Here is a 27,147-nt window from a genome sequence, read left to right on the forward strand (position 1 = left end):
ACTTATGACTATAAGAAGAAAAATCATTTTACTTAAAATAAATATATAAAAGTTAAGCTTTAGAATTCACATTAAGAATAGAGGTAATATTAGGAATAAGTGAATGTTAAATACCAGTTCAAGTTCCCTTGCATCTGTTTCTTCTATTTTTTTAAAGGAAGTCAAACCTGCATTAACCATTGCATTTGACAATGTTATACCTGTGGAAAATTAATCAAATAGCAGTTTTTAAACAATCTATTTTAAACAAAATATATATTTAAATATTTAACTACATTAGTAAAAATGTTAGATTCAGACTAAGAACTGATTTATATTTTTATTGATTTCAGAGAGGAAAGGAGAGGGAGAGAGAATCATTGATCGGCTGCATCCTGCACAACGCCTACTGGGGATCAAGCCTGCAAGTCGGGCATGTGCCCTTGACCGGTATCGAATTTGGGACCCTTCAGTCTGCAGGTCGATACTCTATCCACCGTGCCAAACTGGCTAGAACTAATTTTTTAAAGTTTTTAAACATGTTTTCGGTTAAATTAGTTGGGAACTGACATTATTCAGTTGTTTGTATCTTTTTTTCAAACTGAATTAAACATGCATTTGCTTACTATACAAAAGAAAGGAATTCTTCAGTTCACATGATGGCTTAGCCCTTAGTTTTATCATATGTCATCCATAAAGCAAGTATCAAGAGACACCTATTATTATATTCGTGTTTGAAAAAGGCAACATGATTCAGGGATGAGAATATTGCTTTATGAAACTATGGTATTCTGAGCATTTCTGTCTTAGAGTTCTCTCTTGTCTGTACCTAAGTAAGATAATTTTACTCTTCTGCTTAAAATTTCCAACACCTTTCCATTGCATTTGGAATAAAATTACAATTTCCTTACTATAGCCAAACTCCCTTGCCGGTATGCCTTGACCACAGCCTACTTCTCCCATCTAATTGTCTCTTCTCCTCTTGCTGAATATTGTCCAGCCACAATATATATTTTGTTCCTTAAATATATCAAGTTCACTTCCATCTTTGGACCTTTTCTTTTTGCTTAAGAAACTAAAATTTTAAATTATTACACTCATGAATGAATTTAACCAAATCCCCAAATAGAAGATATTGTCAGAAGTATAAAATTCCAAAATATTACCACTCTGTGTACGCACATATATTACTGATGATGGTATGACACTCCTATTTCCTTACATCTTTATTCTTTCATGGGAATTTTTCTTATACTTAAGACACAACTACTATTCATAATTCCTTTATGTTCATTTTCATTTTCCCTCAAAACTTCTGAATTTTAATTTTTCGGTTTATAAACATTGTTGAAAATCAATGTGTATTCTTTATTTCTTTCCTAATGCTCTTATAAGAGCTTAGATTTGTTTTTTTGCTTGATTCATTTTTCTATGATTAAATGTAGAAAAATGTTAGAGTTCGACAATTAGGGAGATACAGAATTCAACCAACACTCAGACTGACAATATTCTAAGGTCAGAAAGACTGGCTTTTTCAAGTACTATGAAACTTTTATTAGTAACCATTTAATCTAATTTCAACTTTTTCTGTAAATTGCTATTTCTTAACTGTTATGTTATATGGAACCTCCTTCACAATTCAGAACTCATGTCTTTGTGGGATGAGTGTGGCATTTGGTTTGCCCGGACTTCTGTAGGAAGGTGACCCTTTTCATCAGGAATATCTCCTTGAATTGGACCTAACTTTCACCAGCCAATCCCCACCTTCACCCCAGCTCCCAGAGCTAGTCAGCTCTCTGCTACCAACTGATTTCAAATTTCAAGGAAATAAAAAAGTAGGAGATCTTTGTTATAAGGAATAATAACACAATCCCTTACATGATTTTTTCATGTCCCAAGATGCATATCCTATATAATAAAAGCATAATATGCTAAGTGTCCGACCAAAATTGGTCAACCATTAGGTAGACGGCTCGACCAGTTGCTATGATGTGCACTGACCACCAGGGGGCAGACACTCTGACTGGTAGGTTAGCTTGCTGCTGGGGTCTGGCTGATCGGGACTGGGCGAGGGGGCTGGACACACCCTGGAGCCCTCCTGCAGGTCCCCCCCCCCCCCCCGCCCCCCGCCGGCAGGCCAGCTCCCATCAGCCCCAATTGGGACTGGGTGAGATGGTCCCAATTGGCCCCAATCACTGGCCAGGTCGAGGGACCCCACCATGCACAAATTCGTGCACTGGGCCTCTAGTAAAATTGTAAAGCTAACTAGACTGTCAGTCATGGGCTAACAACTCTCTTTTTAGAGTTCTACCGAAGAAGGAGGAGGGTCACAAAGCCAATGGCAGCAAACTGGAAAACTCCAGAGTGTTTTAGTCATATCCCGGTCTTTGTAAATGTCCCCCTCTAGAGTCTTTCAGTTCACACCCTGAACTAGATCCCAACAGACAGGAAATAGTCAGGCATAATCTTTTGTCTGCAGAATTTTTAAAAAGATTAGTACTAATATCATGCTGTTATTGAAAAAAATAAAGTTGAGATATAAGTAAGTGGTATAATTTTCTATAATGAATTAGGAATGCCAAGACTGCTAGTTCTCTACCTTGTCACTGAGATCAAAACAAAATAGTCATAAAAGTGGAAGAGAGAGCAACTCATAGTTACCTAGTAACTAAAACAAAATTTCACTTTTGATTTGAAAACAAATTTAAAGGTAAGAGAAATAGTTTTCATTTGGGTTTCCTAATTAATTTAAAATGGAATCCTTTAAGCCAGAGTAAATAAAAATGAGACTTTCAAGACAAGTAAAGTACAGTACCTCATTTAGACCTACAAACATAGTTTTCCTTTATAGGTCTATAACAGTGATGGCGAACCTTTTGAGCTCGGCGTGTCAGCATTTTGAAAACCCTAACTTAACTCTTGTGCCGTGTCACATACAGAAATTTTTTTGATATTTGCAACCATAGTAAAACAAAGACTTATATTTTTGATATTTATTTTATATATTTAAATGCCATTTAACAAAGAAAAATCAACCAAAAAAATGAGTTCACGTGTCACCTCTGACACGCGTGTCATAGGTTCGCCATCACTGCTCTATAATCATCATAGAATAATTTTCCTAACAGCAAAATAAATTGCAAACATTGACAAACTGCCTGCCTATATTCAGTACCTACCAATTTTTTCCAGCTGTTTGGATACATGCAGAGAGTTTTCCCAAAGTTTACATCGAAAACATTTAGCTAAAATCAAACTGTTCAATAGTACAGCAAAGTTCTTTTCTTGAAGAGCCACAAACTCTGACAACCCTAAAAAAAAGTTTCCAATATTAAATCTAGTACACTAGTTAACTGAAAAAATATTGAAAATACAAGAATCCTGTAACATACATCTTGTAATTCGTGAGCCACTTCTGAAAATCTTTGAGGTATCTTGTGTCAAAGCAAAGTCTTGTATGGGAATGCATCCTAACTGAGCCTGAATAAGACTGGGGAGAAAACAAATTCATTATTTACTTTTAAAAATTATTATCTCACAGTATTTGACATCATTGACTGAAATATCTCTTCTTAAAATTCCTCTCTGACTTGATTTCTGTGACAATACATGATCTATATTTTATATTATTATTGTTGCAAGTATTTTTTACTTCTTTTACCCAATATCCAAAAGTTCAGTTCTCACTTCCCTTCTCTTCTTTATTCACCTCTCTTTCTCTCAAAAATCTCATTTCTTCTCAAGACTTTCATTATCTCTAGATTAATAAACTTCTAATGCTTACAGGGCACAGTCACTTAGACTGTTTAACCTCAACACATCTAAACTATTTGTCATATTCTCCTTCAATACAGTTCTGTCTTTGGGTTTTATTATATATAAGTATTATAGTAAAACAATACAAACTGTATAATCAACAAATATTTATTAAATGCCTATGAGTAACAAGCATAATTTAGGTGCTGATTACTCTGTTCAACATATAAAGGTCAGTATCATATTTGTTAATTATTAGAAATCAGCAGCTGCTTGGCTTCAAAATTTGAGAGCTATGTAGTAAAAGAGGAAAAAAGGAGCTACCAGCCACTGTGCTATTATCCCAGGTTCTTTGCTACTTATTTCTACTGTTTACTTATCTAACCAGAAATTGATACACAATAATTCTATGAATGTAATTAAAATCATTAGACTCTCTTGTATTCTCTCTTGGGGGGTATTTTCTAGAAAATTTGTAGTCAAATATTTTATAGAAAATAAGAAAAACAAAACAAATGGAGCAAATGTACAATCAAAAAGAAAAAGACAGAAGGAAGAAAATAAAGACAAAATCAGAAATTAGTGAAATAGAAAATAATAGAAAGCAAAGATTAAAAAAAACAACTAAAGTGAATAGAACTATTAAACATAGTCAATACCTAAAAATAAATGACTTAAAAAGATTACAATATAGCCCAGCCGAGGTGGCTCAGTGGCTGAGCATTGATCTATGAACCAGAGGTCATGCTCCGATTCCCGGTCAGGTCACAAGCCTGGGTTGCAGGCTCAATCCCCAGTGTGGAATGTGCAAGAGGCAGCCAATCAATGATTCTCTCTCATCATTGATGTTTCTATTTCTCTCTCCCTCTCCCTTCCTCTCTGAAAGCAATTAAAAAATATATATATTTAAAAAAGATTACAATAGAGAAACCTCTTGCATATCTGATTATGAAAAAGAAAAGGACACAAATACTATTAGAAACTAGAAAGGAGACATTATATATTTAGAGGAACATTTTAACTTATTAGAGAACAAAACTTTATGCCATAAAAACTAGCAAGGTAGATGAAATGAATGATATCTCAGAAACATATAAATTAACAAAAATTGACTCAATAAAAGTTAGAAACCCTGTAAAAAACAAAGAACATAAAAAGTTTTTTTAGAGAAACCCAACTTTCAGATCCAGTAACTGTGGTGAACTAAAAGGGGTTGCTGCTTCTCTACCCTGAACCCAAACCTGTTTTTACAAATAAGTGAGAAGGAGGTTGATGGATCCCAGAATCTAATCCAAAAAGTGTGAAAAATCCCTTGGTGGTGAAACATTGGAAACTTGACCACTAAAAACAGTAATAAGATAAGTTTTCATCTATAAGTTAAGGAAAACAGAGTTAAAAAAAAAACAAACCACTAGAAATCAAGGAAATAACTATTAGAAATTACTCTTTATAGATAAAACTAGTGGCCTGGTGCACGAAATTTGTGCACATTAAAAGGGAATTAGAGAAAATATTTTAATATTGCTATTTGCTCTTTCTCTATAATAGAAGTGTCAGAGATGAAAGAAAATTAGTAAAATGTGTATGAAAATCTTCCTCCCGTCAGAGTCTGGGGCGCACTGCAGGACCCAGAGTCAAGTTCCTGCCCACCCACACATGCCTCAAAATCACGCGAGACCCAGACCCAGCCGGCCCCACCCCCATTGGGCAAGATCCAGACTGGCTGGCCCCACCCCTTTCAAGCCCCGCTGGGTGGGGGGGGTGCACCCTCAGGTCCCCTGGCCCGGTGCCGGGTGGGGGGCGCAGCCTCAGGTCCTCCAGCCTGGTGCCAGGAGGGGGGCACAGTTTCAGATCCCCCGGCCCAGTGCCAGGGCGGGGGCACATCCTGAGGTTCCCTGTCAAGCCCTACCAGGTGGGGTTGTGGCCTGAGGTCCCCTGGCCCGGGCTGGGGTGGAGGGCGTGGCCTGAGGTCCCTCGGCCCAAACCGGGGTGGAGGGCATGGCCTGAGGTCCCCTGTCAGGCCCCACCAGGTGGGGGAGCAGCCTCAGGTCCCCTGCCCCGGCCCGGAGCCACGCAGCCTCTGGTCCCTGCTGATCACTCGTTATGGATCCTTATGGGAACCCTGCCTCTGCTGTGGGCGCAGCCATCTTGTGTTATGGGAACCCCACCTCTGCTGTGGGCGCAGCCATCTTGTGACAGTGTGAGGGTTAATTTGTATATTACCTCTTTATTATATTAGGATGATTGTCTACCTAGGAACTTCCAGCAAACCAACTTAAGAACTATTAGTACTGTTGATAGTTCGGCGAGATAGCCAAATAAAACAATCAAAATTCAAAAAAAAAGTAGCCTTCCTATATATCATCAATGAATGATTTATAAAATGCAACGTTATGTTATTCAATGTAAAAAAGGATGCGGGCCTGGACAGTGTTGTTCAGTGGTTGAGCGTTGACCCATGAACCAGGAGGTCATGGTTTGATTCCTGGTCAGGGAACATGCCTGGGTTGCAGTGGGGATATGCAGAAGACAGCCAATCAAGGATTCTCTCTCATCATTGATGTTTCGGGTTTTTTTTTAATCCTCACCCAAAGAGTGAGTATATTTTTTTCCATTGATTTCTAGAGAAAATGGAAGGGACAGGGAGAGAGAGAGAGAGAAACATCAATGTGAGAGAGACACGTTTATTGGTTGCCTCCTGAACACACCCCAACCTGGATTAGGGATCAAATCTGCAACTTAGGCATGTGCCCTTGACCAGGAATCGAATCTGTAGGCCAATGCTCTAACCACTGAGCAATGCTGGCCAGGGTTCATCATTGATGTTTCTATCCCTCTCTCCCTCTCCCTTCTTTTCTCTGAAACCAATTAAAGAAAACATATTTTTTTAAAAAAACTCTGTTCACACTATCAAACTATGTAAAATGCCAAGAAATAAACCTAACAAGAGATATAAATCCTAAATAATCTTACCTAATAATAAACAAACATGTAAACTGACTGTACCTTTGCTACGCTAACCAGCCAATCAGGAGAGTATGCAAATTAACCTAACAACGATGGCAGTTAATTTGGATACATAGGCTCCAAGCAGTGGAGCGAAGCCTGACGGCCCCGGAGCAGTGACGACTGGAGCAGCGAAGCCTCATGGCCTCAGAGCGAAGGCCTGGGTCCCAGGTGCCAGAGGAAAACCGGTGCCAGCAGCCAGGGGAAAGGAAGGCCTATTGCACGAAGATATTCGGGCTCTAGTTAAATATAAAATACCACAGAAAGACATAAAGATCTGAATGGATGAAGACAGACCATATACCTAAATAGATTTCAAAACTGTAAGAATTCTTTCCCAAACTAATCTATAAAGCCAATTTCAACAGGACTTTTTATAGACCTTGATGAACTGACTCTAAAGTTCATAGGGATCTAACCCTGGCAAATGTGGCTTAGTTGGTTGGAGCATCATCCCATGCAGTGAAGGCTAGTGGGTTCAATTCCCAATCAGGGCACATACCCAGGTTGCAGGTTCGATCCCCAGTAAGGGTTGGGGTGCAGGAGGTAGCCAATAGACGATATCTTTATCTCTCCTTCTCCCTTCTTCTCTCTCCAGAATCAATGAAAAACATATCCTCCAGTGAGGATTAAAATAAAAATAATAAAAATAAAGTCCATAGAGATCAAAAGTTCATAATGATCAGGGGGAGAAAACTGTAGTAATAGCTCAAAACATCTTTTACAGATCAATAAGGAAGGACTTGCCTTATCAGATAACAAAACAAGCAATAAAAGAAGAGTAAATAAAATAAGTGGTATTGTCACAGCAACAAAATAAATAGACTAACAGTAAATATTTATCAAATACTCCTGACTATCTTTGGAAGACAAAATATAATTAATTAACTCATACCATACATAAAAATTAACTCCAAATGCCTTATGAAAAGCCTACAAGTAAAAATAAAATGATTTTAAAGTATTAGAAGAAATGATAGGAAAAGTCCTATGATTTTAGAATGCAGGGCAGAGACTGCTTTCCTACCAACATTTATTCTCACTTTCCTTCTTAAAAGCAAAATCCCAGTTTTAATCTAGACACATGCCACCAAGTCACTTCCCAGTCTCCTTTGCATGTAGGTATAGCCATGGAACTAGGTGCAAAAGTTAGTTAGGACTTCCAAGAAGTCTACTGAACTGAGAGAGGATACTCAAATGTAATGGCTACAGCTCTAGCAGTCTTTTTGGACAATGAGGTGACCTTGAAATAAGTCATGAAGCTACCTCAGACTCTACTTTGAGTTATCTATTCTGTGATAAAAAAGTAGCCTATCTTGTTTAAGCTATTGTTATTCATTGTATTGCTGTGTTTTTTTAAAAAAATATATTTTATTGATTTTTTACAGAGAGGAAGGGAGAGGGATAGAAAGTTAGAAACATTGATCAGCTGCCTCCTGCACACCCCCCACTGGGGATGTGCCCGCAACCCAGGTACATGCCCTTGACCGGAATCGAACCTGGGACCTTTCAGTCTGCAGGCCGACGCTCTGTCCACTGAGCCAAACCGGTTTCGGCCATTTTATTGCTGTTTGACTGTAGTTGAGGCTATTCTAAGAAATACAAGATATAAAAGATCTTCCTAACATGATTTTATAGCAGTTTAAATAACATGTATATTCCCTAATAATTATTCCCTCCTAATAATAATATTCCCTTCTATATCCTAAACCAAGCACATGGCATAGCATATCATAGCATTTGTGATTGCAAACTGAATAAAAATCATATTTCCTTTTGCATAAAACCAATTATGTATATTCCCTCCTAATTTTAAAATACAACTTTTTACTCATTAGATTGGCAAAAGTTCAAATATGCAAAACCACTATTGAGAAAATGTATGAAAATAGTCACTCTTTTTATATTGTGGATGGGAACTGTCAGAAAAGCCTTTTCAAAGGCAATTTGGCATTATACATGAAATCTTTTCATGTATGAACCCTTTTACCCAGAAATCCTTGAAAAATATGGTATAAGTTCATTTCAGCACCAATTATACTAGCAAATATTTATAAACTATATAACTATTCATCAAGAAGTGGTAAAAATTATAATATATTCATACTATAGGATGTATTGCTATTAAAATACATATTGCTATTATAATAAATGAAGTTGATATGTGTACATACTGATATAGAAAGTATGACATTACTAGGGCAATAATTATAACATGAGCTTGCTTATATATAGAGATTATAAATGTTTATTAGCACACCAATATGCATGAAATAAGTAGAAAGGACATAAATAGAAAAATTTACATCATACTACTGGGGAAGGGAGATAGGGGGTAGTCAAGGGTGACCTTAGTCTTTGCTTTATAAATTTTACTTTTGACTCTTTACAAATAAATCCATGTCTTACTTTCAAAATATAGTAACAAGAAACAAATTAATGAGAAACCACTGATTTGGAAATATATACTGAGTTCACTGGAAAATGTCACTTAAGAAAACAATGGGGCTGAAGGCGAAAAACCTGGAAATTAAAGTTATGAAAAATTTAAAAAAAAGTTAAAATAAAGGGCAGAAACTTGAAGGATAAAAATTTCAAGTTAAGAGGATTAACACCTGGAATTCAACAACGTAACAGGGAAAAGAGGGAGATATAAAAGTGGTAACTGTCAGAGAGGTGACCTTGGTTAAAACACATGGCACTGAGGAGAGCAAACGTATTAAGAACAATATGCTATATATGCCAGGTCCTTTGAAACATATGCTGTGCAGATGTTTCTTTCCTGCAGCGACTGTGTCAAGCAGCAAGGATGGACTGGCTTCCGGCACCAAGTCACTTTAGTTTGAATCCCTTCTCATTTGTGTGACTTTATGCAAATTGCACTCTCTGTGTCTATTTTTTAATCTGTAAAATGATGGTAGTAATACTATCTATTCGTAGAATTTTTTAAAATCTTTTTTGTTGAATGTATTACAAATATTTCTTTTCTCCCCTTTGACGCCCTCCTCCCTCACCCTTCTCCCCCAATCCTTCACCAAACTATTGTCTATGACCATGGGTTATGCATATATGCATATAATTCTTTGGTTAAACTCTCCCATGCCTCCCCTTCCCTCTGAGATTCATTAATCTGTTTTATGAGGATTAAGAAAGGTAAAATATACAAAAAGTTCAGAGTAATGCCTGCCAAAGAGTAAGCACTAAATAAATTTTTAAAAACATAAAAAAAAAAAAAAAAGTGGTAACTATTAGCCATCATCACCCACCAAAAGACTGTACATTCTGGATTAAGAAAGGCCCTACACACATTCTCTCTCCCTGGCCAAACTCAAGTAGATGCATAAAGGAGGGAAACATTAATGGGAAACAAAATTGTTATATGCATAAAAACAATTATAAAGTCATCAAATTTAAGTTTTAAACTAATCAAAAGAATGTATGACCCAATTTAAGGCAAGATAAATAAAAGCATTAAAATTGCAAATAGGGAGTTCTCAAGAAGATGCTTGTGGAAAAACACCTTGATTTGACTCACCAGTTGATGCTACAGAGTATATCAGAAAAAAACAAAACACTAAATCAAGAGATCTAGATTCTAGTTCTAGTTCAGTCCCCAATATAGCAACATAACCTGGGGCAAGTCACAACTTCTCTAGGCATCACCTACTCCATTTGTAAAATGGGAAGATTGGGAGATAATGATCTCTAAGGAATTAGAATTTCTAGAGAAATATAGCCAAGAAGCAAAACAAAAACTTCTGTTGTCTAAGCTATAGATAGGCCTTTTAAATTGTTTAGAATGGGGAGAATTTTGTTTCTGAGACATCAAGGTATTTGGGAGATAAAATTCAATGTGATATCATGAAATATCCCATGGAAGGAGTGACCTCCTCTAGCTAAGGAGGGGAAAAATTTCTTTAGCTAACTGGTTTGAGAACATACAAAAATCATTTTTACCTGAAATTGTATACTCGAAATCAAAAGGTTTAACACTAAGATCTAAATATTCAGAAAACCAAGCACTTGGCATAGCACATTACTGCATTTATGATTGCAAACTGGGTAAAAATCACTACAATTTACAATGTAACCTGTCTACTCTTCCACTTACAACTCCTCATTATAAACTTCCCATTCTTGGCAGAATATTCATCTCACTGTCATATATGCGTTCCTTTACCCATGCTTTTGCTCTCTCAGAATGCCACTGTCTTTCAACAGACATTTATTACATGTGTTTTCATACTGTCCATTATTTTTATATGTATGGTTCTCATTCAAGCTAGCTTGAATGCTCTTGATGATAAGCATATCTTCTTTCTATCATCTACCTTGCCTGAACAGAACACACTCTCAATAAATATTTGTTGATTAAAAAATTTCACAAATAATCTGTTTAAATTGAAGTCTGAATTTTAGAAATTAATTTCACACCTACATTCTGACTCATTTTTATGTAAATATGTTCTTTTTTATACTCAGGAAAAATGTGAAATAAATTTTAAAACTATAAAAAATGTATAAATATGAACCATGAACAGGTAGTATTTTAAGACATTCAACAATGAATTATCTTTACCAATTTACTTTCATTTCTCTTGTTTTAATTTTTCCTTCCATTGGAAATCTGTAAATAAAAACACAAGGCAAAATTTTTATTATTACTTATTTTAACAAAATAAAACCTTTTAAAATTATTTAAAATATTTTAACTTCTGTACCTGATAGTTATTCGATTTGGACTTCTGTTCAAAGTATTCAAAGTTTTCTTTTCATTTGTCCTTAATTGTACATCTAGAAATTCCTTGCAGCTGGCTATCATTTTGACCTATAAAATTTCAGCATTTGTCCATTTAATTATGTCCATTCTTTCCTGTCATCCACTTTCTCTATACTTATTTCTCATGTTGCCTTGGGACACCACAGTTTTATCATTGGGCATAATAGAGCTAAAAATTTGCTTTATACATTTTGCTTCTTTAAGGATTCACCCACTCATTCATTTATTAACAAAAGTTTACAAACACTTGTTATATGTCAGACATTGTGCTAGACACTGGGACTAAGACGTTAAAGATTAACAAAATAATCTTACCACATAGTAAGCCTTCAGTAAATGTTGCTCTTAATACTATTACTACTATTATATTATTACTCCCCCTTCTATAGTTTGCAAACCATTATCTCTATTGAGGCTAACTTTGTAATGAAAAGAATGCTTTAGATATCATAGTTATGCCACATGACTTTGAGCAAAGCACTCTCTCTGCTTTGGTTTCTTGCATATGTAAAATGAAACTAATACCTATTCTAATTCTCTTACACATGTACTGAACTAAAAATCAGATGTATTAATGTTAACATTAAGATTTTTCTACTCTTGATTTCTTCTTAGTTAAAAATAATTTTACATGTAAATAAAGCCTACTTTTTGCCAATTTTTGTGCTATTTTTAGTATAATCCTATTAAAATAGTCAACTTAGATATTTTAAATTAAAATGAATGGCTTAAATTTAAAAATAAATATAAATATCTAGTTTTATAGTCATGTCCCCAGTAAAGGGAGAAAGCACCAATACAGTTACCAGTTACCAACAACATGACTATCGTTCTCTTCACTGCTATAGCTGCAAAGTTGCCACCACTGTTGATATCTTAGTATACCTGTTTTTACTCACATTTCCCTACAATCAGTTCTCTTGTTTTTGGTCTATCATCAATCCTATTCTATTTCTACTGTTACTGTTATTCTGTTGCAAAAGGTTCAGGGAAGAGTTGCATATATGCGGCACATGTGTCCCTCATTGTCCCTCACTAATGGCAGACTTTCCTAATATGTCATGCCACATGATTTGGGGTCTTTCTCAACATATTGCACTTAGAAGCCACTACCAATGTAACTGGCATTCTCATGTAAGTTGAAGGGTAACTGCCAGCCCTACTCTGAGTATGTATATAAATTTTCTTAGCCCTGATACATAGATGCAACTGAAAATACATTCTAAGACCTAATATTGAATATCTCATGATCAAATGTACATAAGGATGAAAGAGACATAAGCACTGTTAGAAATGCTTTCTTTTTTGCTCATTCATTCTTAAATTACATGATATACTAATTAGTTGTTTCCCCAAAATTATTTTATACTGTACTAGTTTGTATTTATTTTCTAATGAAAATCAATTTACCAGATCCAGTAAAGTTTCTTTTCCACTAATTGTACAAAATTTCTTCACTGTTTCAAATGTAATATAATACCAAGCCATCAACCTTCCTGTCTCTGAGGTAAAAGATGGAAAAATAAACATTTACTCCATCAGCTGAAACAACTTGCTTTTTCATGAGTTTAATAAATATTTCTTTAACATCTATTCCAGCCTGTAATGAGATCAAGAACAAAAGACACACCAACAAATCTAGAAGATGTAGTCTCTGAACTTATAGTTTGGTTAGGGAGATAACCAGATGAAAATAACTGGACTAGAGAACAAAGTCCAGTTAATGATAACATTTACATATACAAACTTAAATACAGAGAAAATTAAACTTAAGAGAATGGTCAATGTGGGGTGGCCTAGTAGAGATAATGGGTCTTGAGCAGGATTTAAAAGTAACTAATATGCCTTGGCAGAAAGGAAATACAGCCATTATGACCTCAGGAAAAATCAAGATTTGCTAATAAAAAAAGTAAAGTTTAAAAGATTATCATTAGAATACTGTTACGAGAGATGTATGGCTTGATAAACATATGGCTTGGTCATATGCAGGTTATTTTACATAATGTAGGAATAATAGAAGTAATATTTCATCTGTTTATTGTAAAGATTAAATGCAATAATCCATGTAAAGAACTTAGCATAGGGGCTAACATTAAATATTGCCCACTTTCATTATCAAAACATGATGAATGATAGACTTACAGAGACCCTGAAAGAGCCTTGAAATGCTATTAAAAGAGTTTAGATTTTGGATTTGATTTGTAAAATAAGAGTACCACTTAAAATTTTTGAGCATAATTTAATTAAATTGGAGTATGAATATAAATTGTTTTAGAAATACAACATTGGGTTGACTGGAGTAGGGGGATTTGAGTGGGGGTAAATAATTGATGAAATGGAATTTGTTTTAAAAGCTACTGGTTTCAATTATAAGTTGTCAAAAACATTACAAATAATTTCAAACCTTGTGAAACAGAAAATGGCTGGGAACAGGAAAACGGCATACTGCTTTTCAAGAAAAGGATTAACATTTATGTATGTACTACAGGTTTTGCTGAAGAAGGGGAAAAATTACATTCCATTAGACTTAGATACTCCATGGTACAGAAGATAAAAAAGGAACAGAGAAATAACGAGGGCAGCTTAAAAGCTGCTTTCTCGATTAGGAGTCTAGTGAATATATTCAGCAAAAATGTGAGTAATTCAATGGTTCAGAAAATGGAGCTTCTGAGAGAAGTGTGTAAGATATCAAGAATATGGTTATCAAGGAAACTAAACATAACTAGGGCATATTTAAAGCTGCTGCTCTTATCCTAAGTGTTTATAAATTAATATAGGCTAGTGATGGCAAACCTATGACACACGTGTCAGAGGTGACACGTGAACTCATTTATTTGGTTGATTTTTCTTTGTTAAATGGCATTTAAATATATAAAATAAATATCAAAAATATAAGTCTTTGTTTTACTATGGTTGCAAATATCAAAAATTTCTATATGTGACACGGCACCAGAGTTAAGTTAGGGTTTTTCAAAATGCTGACATGCCAAGCTCAAAAGGTTCGCCATCACTGATATAGGCTATCTCCCTGTTAGAGAAAATTAAAGGTTTTGGTAAAAGACTTGATACTTGCTGGGTTTTTAGTAAGGATGAAGGTTTCCTAAGTAAAGTATAAAAACAACATACAAAGATTCCAGAAGTGGCTCTCTGAGGGAGTGTGCGGCTTAGTGTGGCTTTGTTAGCATCCACCATGCAGTACCATGGTCAGGTTCAAAAAGTGCAGATATTTGTAAAATAGATTTCAGATTTAGGTGTGGCTTTATGAGCAAGTGAATATGTGGATAGAAGCCTGTATCATTGGTTTTGATGAGTATATGAATCTCATAGTAGATGATGCAGAAGAGATTCAATCTAAAACAAACAAACAAACAAAAAAAACTAGAGCGGATCATGCTAAAAGGAGATAATATCACTCTGCATCAAAGTGTCTCCACCTAGAAATGACTTAATGAAGTGAGAAATTATTGAGGAGCAATACAGTTTGTGTTTTTCAGGTGTCCTTTTTTGGGAGAATAGTTCTTACACACTTATTCATATTGGCTTACAATACCCTTATGTTACTACCAGATGACAATAAAATATGTTGAATTGTTTTTGTTTTTGTTTTTTAAAAATAACATAGAAATGAAGCCATGAAGAAAGTGACTCAAGGTAGAAGAAATAGAAAGAATTAAAAAAGATATGCAAGTGAAGAAAAGAAGTAAGGAGGCAACTTTGCTATCAATATAGCTATGTGATTAATATTCTCACAGTAGCAAATTCAGGATAATTGAAAATAAAAGTTATACAGTTGGGGGTTGGGGTGGAGGTAGAAGCCATAACACTGCACCTCTCACATCTCCTACTGGAGATGACCCCAGCTACTATGTTCTGAATCCATCACCATGTTCATACCGAGGTCACACTTCTCAAAGATGCTCCAAACCAATGACTGAGCAAGGCAGGAATATTAAGGTAGGCCTATAAGACAAGGGCTCCTCTGATGGGCGATTTTGACTTGAAGATTCCCCATCAGCTTTGCCAAATAGTTTTAGGACTGCAGATTTTCCACCTTTCTTTCCGTCCTTCTCACCCTCCCTCCTACAGAGGTTCAAGATGCAACCCAGTTCATTAACTTTTCAAGCCTCTTGCAGTTACACACCATTTTAAGAAGGATAAACCCTTCTTAAATTCACACAAACTAAGACTTGGCCTTTTGAGCCCTTCTCTTTTACACATTACCAGGTAGAATAACTAAAACGCTCAACAAAAACATAAGCATACCAATGAAAATACCTAGATATTTCAGTACTATGATGAGAGATTTAAAAATAAAAAACTGTATGAAGCAGAATTAAAACACAGAGGCTAAGAATTTAAATACAAAAAATAAATACTGCCCTAGCTGGTTTGACTCAGTGTATAGAGCGCTGGCTTGTGGACTGAAGGGTCCCAGGTTCAATTCCAGTCAAGGGCACATGCCTGGGTTGTAGGCTCGATTCCCATGAGGCAGCTGATCAATGGTTCTCTCTCATCATTGATGTTTCTATCTCTCTCTCCCTGTCCCTTTCTCTCTGAAATCAATAAAAATATATTTTTAAAAAGTAAATACTGAAAAAGGTAAAAGAAAATATTAGTAATATGTAGGAACAAGAAGTCACAAAAAAGAATTTATTAGAAATACTATATAAGAACATCCGTCTACATTAATGGCAGGCTAAGTATGAATCAACCCTCCTGCTAAAGGCAACTAAAATAGCTAAATGAAATACAAGAAGTATTTTTTATAAAGCATCAAAGAACTAATATGATATTTATCTAGAAGAGGGCTTAAAACCAAAAGGATAAATACACAAAATATTTACAAAAACTGATCACATACTAGGCCATAAACCAAGTCGCAACAAATTTCAAAAGATCATAATCATACAGAAAATGTTATCTGATCACAAAGCAACCGTAATAAAAACAACAACAACAACAAAAAGCTTGTTAGAAAAGAAAGGTAACTTAAATAATGTACAGAAATTAAGAACTATAGTTGCAAATAATCCATAGGTCAAAAAAGAAATCATAATGGAAATATGAAAATATAACAAACTGATTAATAATAAAAATACTACAAATCAAAGCTAATACAAATTATTAGCCTTAAATAAATATATAGTATTCTTGCAGCTGGCCGGTTAGCTCAGTTGGTTAGAGCGTGGTGCTAATAAATATATAGTATTCTTGAATACTTACATACATATTTATTTCCTGAAAATATACAACATATGCATTCCTATAAATTCTTGCATTCTGTAGAAATCTATACTAAATAGAACAGGGTTTATGGAAAAAGTATTGAAGCAAACAACTAAAGAATACATGTAACCTTGTAACAAGAACACTAACCTAAATAATAATCCTAATAAAAGTACTACCACAGTTGAAAAGACATGTTAAATTCCTCATAAAATTGTACATACATACATATAACATTTTGTGTGTTGTTGTTTTTTTTAAGTAGCTTGATGATAGAGGGTGTAACAAGAGGCTGCTGAGTTATAAACACAAAGGACAAAATGTCCAAAGATTGGGCATTGCATAATAGATATTTTCAAGGCAAAATACATGGCTAACTTGGCCCAGAGGAGGATCAGGTAAATGGGCATCATGTACAGTAATGTATTCCTCTGAGAATTCAGGTACATTTAGCTAGATTTGCATATTTTATGTTAAACTGCTGGAATAATGAAGTCAATATTACATCCCAAGAAACTTCTAATCATGAGTGCTAAAATTATAAAACATTCGTTCTCTCTTCTATTATACTCTAAATAGAATGAAAGTGAGAGCATAAGTAATCAATGTTTGAATAATTTAGAACTGGGAAAAGGATATCTACAAGCAGGTTTGAAACAAACCAAAGATTTGAGCATTTCATTCCTCTGCCAGAAGTTACCAGAATCAGTGAAGACAAATTTTATACTGGCCAAAAAGAAGCTCTATAATTTTATAAATAGGATTCTTGTATAAATTTATCATGTTAATGATGATACCGTGTTGAGATCACAATTTAATTTTACCATCACCTAAGTTTAGAAGAACAAAATTTCGTATTTAGCCTTAAGCAAGCAATTGTGTTTTTCTTGTTTTTTGTGTTTTGTGTTTTGTGAGTGTGTGTGTGTTGTTAATCCTCACCGGAGGACCTTTATCCACTGGATTTTTTTTTTTTTAGTGGTGGTGGTGGTGGGGAGAGTAGAATGGATGGGGAGAGACAGAGAGAAAGAGAAACATCCATGTGAGACATACTGATTTGGTTGCCTCCCATACACAACTGTGGGTGGGATTGAGCCTGAAACTGAGGTACATGCCTTTGACAGGAATCAAACCCACGAACCATCAGTCTGCAGGCCAGTGCTCTATCCACTGAGCCAAACTGGTCAGGGCAAGCAGTTGTTATACTTATTAGCAATGATGGAAAAGTTACCAGTTGGTTTGAAATTAACACCTTCATCCATCGTTATCAAGTCCAGAGATGATAAATCATTCAGATTCTTCAAACATAAATCTGTTCAATTGTAGAAAACATTTTTATTTTAGCAAAATAAGGAAGCAGCACAAAATAAAATTTATTATTACATATGCTAAAGTTATGTTTCTGTGCAATTGTTCTGGGAATAACTGTAATCCCTACTTAAGTGGTAATAAAAAGCTCATTTAAATAAAAGAGTTGGTAATATGCAAAAAATATTTTCTAATAGTAACAATAATACAAATAACAAGTGATAAAATAGCATTTACAACTTGGAGCTCTAAAATAATGTTTGTATTATCTCATTTAATCCTCAAAATAACATAATAAAGTAGGTGTATTAATATTATTTCCTGTACAAGTTAGGAAACTAAAAAATAGGCTAAGTAACTTGCTGTAGGTCTAAGTAATCATGTTGTCATATGACTTTAAATAAGGCAGTGGTTTCCTTTTTTAACTTTTATCAAAGATATAGACACACAAAGCATAGAGTCAAATAGTTCTAAAAGATAAAGAGTAAAATAGTTCTAAAATATTGTTCCAAAAAACACCAGTCTTGAACCTCCTCTGAGTTTGCCACTCTTAAGGCAACCACTTATGATTATTTTAACTGATGCTTTTGGTATTTATCTGAATATGGCACTATTGCTACTTGGAAGGAACCTCTGACAGGAAGCAATGCAAGTCACTCTCACTGATGGATGGGGATCAGAGTAGTAGGCTGCTGCTTAGAGTGCTCTCTCTGTCCTGTGCTATAAAGGCCCAGGAGACTGGAAACAGTTTAGAGCAGAGACTGGGATTGCCACAATCTGTTCAAGCTTAAGCTGACTGACAGCTCACAAAAATACAGCCCTTCGAAGGCAAGGTTCTTTGGGAAATATTTTAATTTAAGAACATTGCTTAGGCAGCTTGATCATTTTAATTGTTTTAAGTAAGGCTTTTGAAAGTTTTGCTAATTTTCTTAATTACCCACTATTAATTTAACCTTCAGAAAATTAATCAGCTAAAGAAGAATGCTTACTAATGCTGAGCACTATTCCAAGGTTTAGGTTTATAGCAGTGGGCAAGACAAGGTTCCTTTGCTATAGAACTTTTTAATGAAGAAAGCAATCAATAACAAATAATAAATAATACAGTTTCAGGTATTGAAAGGTACTATGAAGGAAAATAAAGCTTAGAAAGGACATAGAGAATTATAGATTTTAACTTTTAACTAAAGCTTATGTGTATTTCTGATATAAAGCTACATAATTTCTGATGTAAAGTAAGGATATAGTCATCCTAATTTTCAACATACATAAACACGTCAACTTTCCTAAGAACACAAAAATAGCAGTAACAACATGGAAATATTTTGCCTTCCTCTCTGTAAGGTAGGTTTAACTAAAGTAGTCCAGGAGAACCTCTTTGAGCAGCAGATTATTTGGACAAAGGCCTAAATAAAAGGAAGGTGCAGGCCATGTAAAATATGTGAGAAGTATTCCAAGAATAAGGAACAGATAGTAAAAAACCTGAAGTGGAAACAAGCTTGCTGTGTTTAAAGAACAGCAAGGGAGCCAACTGGGAGAGAGAGTAGGATAAAAGAGGAAATGACAAGAGATGAAGTTAGAGAAATAGGCAGCAAGATATCAAGTAGGACGTTGTGGGCTCTGGTGAAAGCATGTATTTGATTCTAAGAGTGATGGGGAGCTACTGGAAGAAATTGAGCAAGAAAGTATAACCAAATTTAGAAACAGCACATTATATGCTAAGGACTCTTCTTAAGAGAATTAAGGCAGACCTCCAAGGATACCAAAGCATTATATTCAGTTCAAATATAGACAAAACTTAGCTACCTTTATAATGACTGAAGATAAGACAAATATACTGCCAATTTAACTAAAGTTAAATCATTACAGTTATCGGAATATAGCAAGATATTTCTTGGACTATCTGATTTCTTGTGTATATTTGATCACTATGATCACGATATATGCTTTAAAAACTCCATTACAAAATTGGTCAACAAATAAAGGATAATATAACTACTTCATAGATCTGTTTCTCAACAGTGTTATAAATATATGTTATTGCTTATCACCATCTTTCAATAATATATTTATTCCTTAAGCAATACAATTTTACTGTTTCATCTTTAAATCTTCTCTGTATTCTTATTTGCCATATATGTACACCCAAGTATAGAAAAAATTAAAATTGGCTAAATATTTTTAGTGGATTTAACATTTTCTTTCACTGAAAAAGTTACAATACAATGAAGAGGTAGGCATTTCTAATCCTAAAAATGCTCAACAATCTTCTGATATTTTAAGACAGTTAATGAAATACTAAGTGACTGAAAAATAAAGCTGGGGTATGATAGGAACACATCCTTAGCACAGTTTAGAATAAGAAACCCATTATCAAGCTAGGCTTATATTTTCAATCAAAATTAAATTAGAAAAGAAAAATAAAGAGTTGTATCTATATGCAACATTTTCAAAGACCAGAGTCATTTAAAAAATAAAAAAATAACCCGGTTAATATATTATAGAAAGGAAGATATTATGATGGAATCAACACATCGATTAATTAAGAAAATGTGTATGTGCTGAACTTTATTTTGGTGTGAAAAGAAATAACTCTTGTTTCTTCTCTTCAAACAATAGGTTACTTTAAAAAAAATTCCCAAAGAGTATTCTTACTTTCACAATAACTGACCTTTTTTATTAAAGTTTATAGAATATAATTTTTTGGAGGAAATACATCTAACCTTGTAATTTTGCTTCAATTCCATCTTTGTTCAAACCAGATGCAAAACCTGTATAAGTTATAAAAATGGGTGAAAAATAAAATAGAATGGACTGAATTCATCTTTATAGGCTCAGTTTATACCCTACTTAACTAGAAAAGTGTAGTCCAATTAAATATTAAATTAAAAAATAGCTTATGATTTTAAACAAGGCTTACATCTATAACAATAACCAGTGTTGAAATTCTTTCAATATCAAATGGCTTATCTTTTGCTTATTTGACTGTATAACAGTGACGGGGAATACTCTATATATTATTTTTCTTTAGAGATCTGAATGTTTTGAACCTGTATCCTTTAGAATGGTATTGCAACAAGTCAGGTTTTAATTTTATATTCAACAATCTTAAGTATTTTATAACCTGTACCACATGAAAGAACCCTCTAGAAGCAACATAACCAGATGTGTGTTACCTTTAGAAGCAGAATTAAAATTCCAGCACAATGGTAGTACTATATACTTTGATTTGAACGCCAGTTCAAATAAAATTCAAGACATTTTTTTACTTTATTTTAAATAATTTTAGGCATTTTTGTTATTTTTGAGTTAATTTTTTTCCTAAAATGTCTGATTTCAAACCTTACTGAAAGACTAGAGATGAAATAATAAAGATTTTCACAGTTGTCTATTCTTGCCTCTAAATGTATTTATGACTCTTGTTACTTCTGTTTCTGCTACCTGTCAGTTTCTTTAACCTATTTTGTGACCTATTAAAACAAATATAGTTCCAACTGGTTTGAAAAAATTACTACTTTTCCAAGTAAAAGTAACAAACCATAATGAGATGGATTTTTCAAGGCTCTGATATAAAGCAAAGTTGATCGTATCCATTCCAAAGCAATATTTACATCTGTGATGGTATGCAATACTATCTCTGCATTCAAATGTTCAATAAGATGTCTGTGCAAACTAATTGGAAAAAGAATTTTTGCATTAGTAATACGTATTTCAATGCCATAGCTCTTGCTGTTTTAAACTTCAATAATATTTTGAATAATTAAATAATATAACTGAATAATATACTTATTACTACTTTAATAATTCATTAAGATAACTTAATTTTCAAAAACATAAGAGAAAACCATTATGTCCGTTCAACTTTTAGAAATATTATAGATTTCTCTCTATTCCATAGTTCTAGAAGACATTATAGTTCTGGAAAGAATTGGGGAATGACAGCAAATAACAAGTGTTAATAAGGATGTGGAGAAAAGTGAACCTTTTGTGCACTGTTGGTGGGACTGTAAACTAGTGCAGCCACTACGGAAAGCAGTATGGAGAGTCCTCAAAAAAATAAGAATAGAACTACCATATGACCTAGCAATTCCACTTCTGAGTATTTATCTAAAGAAAGCAAAAAACACTAATTTGAAAAGATATGTGCACCCTTATGTTTACAATAGCCAAGATATGGAAGCGACCTAGGTGTCCATCGATAGAGGAATGGATAAAGAAAACGTGGTACATTTATACAATGGGACATTGCTCAACCAGAAAAAAGAATGAAATCTTGCCATTTGTGACAATATAGACCTAGAAAATTGCATTAAGTAAAATAAGTCAGACAGAGAAAAACAAATATATTATTTCACTTATACCTGTATGTGGAATCTAAAAAACAAAATGAAACAAAAACTCAAAGATACAGAGAATAAACTGATGGTTGCCAGAGGGGAGGAGGTTGGGGAGTTGAGCAGAAAAGGGAAGAGGATTAAGAAGTACAAACTTCCAGTTATAAAATAAGTCACAGGGATGTAATGTACAGCCTAGGGAATAGAGTTGAAAATATGGCAGTAACTATGTATGGTGACAGATAGTTATTAAATTTACTGTGTTGATCACTTTGTAAGGTATATAAATGTTGAATCACTGTTGTACACCTCAAACTAACACAATATTGTATGTCGCATGGCAACTATAATTAAAAAATGAATAAAATCTGTTCTGGCTGGATAGGTCAGTTGCTTAGAGCATCATTCTGATACCCCAACGTTGTGGGTTCAATTGGTCAGGGCACATATAAGAATCAACCAATGAATGCATAAATAAGTGGAAAAATAAATATATGTTTCTCTCTCTCAACCCTTTCTCTTCCTCTAGAATCAATAAATTAAAATAAATAAATAAAATGTCAAAAAAAGCTAGGGTGTGAATTATATCCTATTCCCTCCAAGAGGATTATAATCAAACTAGGAGCCCAGCAAGCACACGGCACAGCCCTGCCAACCCTCCAGCAGCCCTGCTTTGACACCTGGACCTGTCCACGCAGAGCTCCAGTGCGCCTGGCCCAGCCCCCAAACCCTCTGGCCTCTTCAAGCCCCGCCCTCAGTCCCTCTAGTCGTCTTGGGCTGGCCCCACCTTCTCTGGGTGCCTCCCCACTTCCACCCCGTCTCCGGAGCAATGTGGCGGCTCCGCCCCATCATGGTTCTGGAGGAGAGCATGGAAGCCTCCCACCTGCTGCGCTGTGCTCCTTTCCCTGGCAGGTGGGCCGTGGGGCACTCAGAGTGTGAGCAGTGGGTGGCGAAGAACTGGTGAGGGGGGCGTTATGGGCTCTCACCCCTGCCCTCCCCAGCACAGGATGGTCCCGCCGCCTCCGGGTGCCTCCCCACTTCTGCCCCGTCTCTGGAGCAACACCCCAGCTAATATGCTAATGACCTGGTCATTACCTGTTACTTAATATCGACCATTAGCATATTAGCTCTTTATTAGTATAGATACTTTACTAAAAGGACTCAGCTTGCTTATCTATCATTAAACAAATTTTAAATATGTAAAGAGAAGTGAAAATTATATTCCTCCTCATATGACTAATTTGGACTTTTATAACAAGGACACATGATACTGCATGCTAAGAAACACTGATGAATAAAAATATTGTATTATTTCTTAATTATTAAATTTCTTAAAAGGACATAAATTTTCTAGTTAAGATACTGAAAAGTTTCAAGCAAATGGCCTAATCAAATTTCCCTTTAATATATCTTAAAAATATTGGCTATAGTAACAATATCTTGTTGGAATATTTTATTACCTGCTTTCTATAGTGTCACTACAAGCTAACATCTGAATATACTTCTCTTTTGTACTTAACCGAGTCATAATAACTGCAGTAGCTGTAGTGTCAAACTGGGGAAAAAGAAAACATACACACACACACACACACACACACACACGTACACACACATGTACACACACACACACAGAAATTTAATAAACATGAGCACATGTTGATACCAGTCCTTTTCAATAACTCAAGACTTTGATTCTATATTAAACAGTTCCTTGTCTTAAAAAACAGGTGAAAAAGGCCTTAAAAATACTTCTGAATTTGAATGTTAACTGAAATTTTAATTCAAAATCTCCTAAGAATCCTAATATATAAAAAGCCAGGGGCCGCCACGACCGAAACAACCAGATGGATGACTTAACAGCAGGCTGCATGGGGCGACCAGGCCGGCAAGGGGTTAGTGAGGGACGACCAAACGACTGAACAGCAGGCTGTGTGGGGCAACCAGGCCGGCAGGGGTGGCAGTTGGGGGTGACCAGACTGGCAGAGGGGCAGTTGGGAGTGATCAGGCCAGCAGGGGTGGCAGTTGGGGGTGACCAAGCCAGCAGAGGGGCAGTTGGGAGAAACCAGGCCAGCAGGGGGCAGCAGTTGGGAGTGACCAAGCCAGCAGGGGGGGCAGTTAGGGGCAATCAGGCTGGCAGGCAGAGGCTGTTAGGGGTGATCAGGCTGGCGGGGGGGGGGGGGGGGGGGGCGGGCATTTAGGGCCAATTAGGCAGGCAGGTAGTGAGCAGTTAGGAGCTAGCGGTCCAGGATTGTGAGAAGGATGTCCGACTGCTGGTTTAGGCCCGATCCCCCAATCCCGGAGATTGGGCCTAAACCGGCAGTCAGACATCCCTCGAGGGGTCCTGAATTGGAGAAGGTGCAGGCTGGGTTGAGGAGAACACCCCCTGTGCACGAATTTCATGCACCGGGCATCTAGTATAGATATAAAAATACCACTTTGGTTTCAATATAACATAATTTTGGCAGTGGTGAAATTAAAACAATCTTAGGTAACTGTATAAAAGTTGTAATATTTGGTGTTCATATATAATCTAATTTATCCTATAAAATTATAGATTTGTTTAACACAGTATTTTGATATTCTTTGAAAAGATATTCTTCCTAAATATTCCCTTAGTACCTATATGAATGACTTCTTTATTCAAGTATTTGTCAAAGGCATGCTTGGTAATATGTATGAGACTATTTTTAATTGTCAATACCTGGAGACCATTACCGGCATTGTGTGCTAGGATCCAGGAATGCTACATGTTCTGCAATGCATGACAGTCCTACACAATGAAAAACTGTCCCATACAAAGTGCCAATAGTATTTCCATTTAGAGTAAAAAACCAAACAAAGAAACTTTAACAACATACACATTCATAAACCCAATCATTTACCAACCAATGCTACATGGAGTGGAGGGAGTATGTCTTTTTTAGTGAGAGTTATTTTACTTCTACTCCTCCATTAAAGTAGATTGTCTAAGTTACATTTATTTTTAAACCTAATCCAAAATCCAAATATGAAATCTTAATCTTTTGTTTAACAAAAAATACACAAAAAGGATTTTGCCATTTACTTTGTCTTTAAACTAAGTTACAAAAAGTAAAATGCTGTCACTTACTTGAGGTCGACCAGCTCTTCCAATCATCTGTAGAATATCTGTTTCACTGTACTCTTCAAACATTCCTCCAACATAATGCATTGTAGATTTTATAACTACTAGGTGAGCAGGCAAATTTACTCCCATAGCTAAAGTACTGGTAGTAACTGCATCAGATTAAGGAATATTACTTTCAAGCCAGATAATTTTAATGCTCAGGTAGGTATTTTCTTATAAAAGGTATATTTTTATAAATGTAATAGGCTCATATAGATAGAATTTATTTAAAAATGAAGAAAAGTCTATAATGTAAAATAATACATCTTTTAAAATTATTAAATTCTCACTTTTCAAACTGCACTATGTGCAGTAACATAGTAAAGAACTAAAACTGGTAACAAGTTTAGCTATAACATGTATAATACATGAATAGATAATTTTGGACTTGAGAAAAAAGCATAAATAAGTCAGAATACTTGAGCTTTTTATTTTATTGCCTTAAAAATAATTGTCCAAAATATCTAATAATACCCACAAGAATATACTTTACTTACAAAGAGCTGGTAAATCTCCAACAGTAAAAGCTCCTTCAACTACTTTTCTATCTGACAGCTCCATACCAGCATGGTGATAAGCAACACCATGTATTAAGATATCTATAATAGAAATATATCACCTGTTATGTACTGTTAATATTTAATCAGTAATTGACTCTTTTTAACTACAGCTGAAATACTATTCAAAAATACCTCTAAACCTACCTCTCAGCTTTGAATCTCTTATGGAATACGCATGCTTCTGTAACCTATTTTAAAATACCATAAAATTATTGTGAGTTAGTTCCATTAATATAGTTTATTTGAGGCTTACAGATATAAAAATATTTTCACAATATCATTATTTGAAAACCATTTTTAAAAAGTAGAGAACATCTAACTTTCATAGTCAAAAATCCCTAATTTTACAACTCAGCAAAAAAAGTCAAATAACCTAATTTAAAAATGGGCAAAGGACCTAAATAGAAATTTTTCCAAAGAAGACATACAAATGGCCAACAGTAGATGAAAAGGTGGTCCATATCACTAATCATCAGGGAAATGCAAATCAAAATTACAATTAGATTGCACCTCATACCTATTAGAATCGCTATTACCAAAAAGACAAGGTAAGTGATGGAGAGGATATGGAGACAGGGGAGCCCTGTGCATTGTTGGTGGGAATATAAACTGGTACAACCACTATGGAATTTCCTAAAAACTTAAAAGTAGACCCAGCAGTCCCACTTCTGGATTATATCCAAAGGATACAAAATCAGTATCTCAAAGAAGTACCTGTACTCCCATGTTTACTGCAGCATTATTTCACAATAGTCAAGTATGGAAACAACTTTAAGTGTTCATTGACAGATAAAGAAGATATAAATATACAGATAGATGATATAGATATATAGATATAGATATATAGAGATACAGATATATAGAGATATAGATATCTCATGAAATATTATTCAGCCTTAGAAAAGAAGGAAATTCTTTCTTTTTCAACAACATAGATGAACCTGGAAGGTTCAAATGTGTTAGAGACTCTTGAGAGATGAATCTTTTGGTGAGAGATTACAATAGATGTGGGATTGAATGTGGATTTAAAAAAAATGAAAACAGCACTATAAATAATGT

At 34.9% G+C, this 27,147-nt stretch overlaps 1 protein-coding gene across 1 annotated transcript in view; it reads right to left on the reverse strand.

Annotated features, from left to right (window-relative positions):
- The window catches only part of HFM1 (helicase for meiosis 1), a 96,740-nt gene that overhangs the window by 38,006 nt on the left and 31,587 nt on the right, over window positions 1–27,147 (reverse strand). The window contains exons 13-25 of the mRNA XM_070403411.1: window positions 26,233–26,276; window positions 26,026–26,127; window positions 25,493–25,638; window positions 23,844–23,938; window positions 21,588–21,721; window positions 20,773–20,820; window positions 17,976–18,056; window positions 12,932–13,023; window positions 11,463–11,569; window positions 11,321–11,368; window positions 3,372–3,469; window positions 3,159–3,290; window positions 115–200 (exon numbers count right to left, since the gene is read on the reverse strand). Of these exons, the coding sequence (XP_070259512.1) occupies window positions 115–200; window positions 3,159–3,290; window positions 3,372–3,469; window positions 11,321–11,368; window positions 11,463–11,569; window positions 12,932–13,023; window positions 17,976–18,056; window positions 20,773–20,820; window positions 21,588–21,721; window positions 23,844–23,938; window positions 25,493–25,638; window positions 26,026–26,127; window positions 26,233–26,276 (1,213 nt within the window). The remainder of the gene's footprint in view (window positions 1–114; window positions 201–3,158; window positions 3,291–3,371; window positions 3,470–11,320; window positions 11,369–11,462; window positions 11,570–12,931; window positions 13,024–17,975; window positions 18,057–20,772; window positions 20,821–21,587; window positions 21,722–23,843; window positions 23,939–25,492; window positions 25,639–26,025; window positions 26,128–26,232; window positions 26,277–27,147) is intronic.

Source organism: Myotis yumanensis, unplaced genomic scaffold (genome assembly GCF_028538775.1).
Source record: "Myotis yumanensis isolate MYYU_CA2020_CCGP unplaced genomic scaffold, mMyoYum1.0.hap1 SCAF_2, whole genome shotgun sequence".
In the NCBI taxonomy this organism is placed as follows: Eukaryota; Metazoa; Chordata; class Mammalia; order Chiroptera; family Vespertilionidae; genus Myotis; species Myotis yumanensis.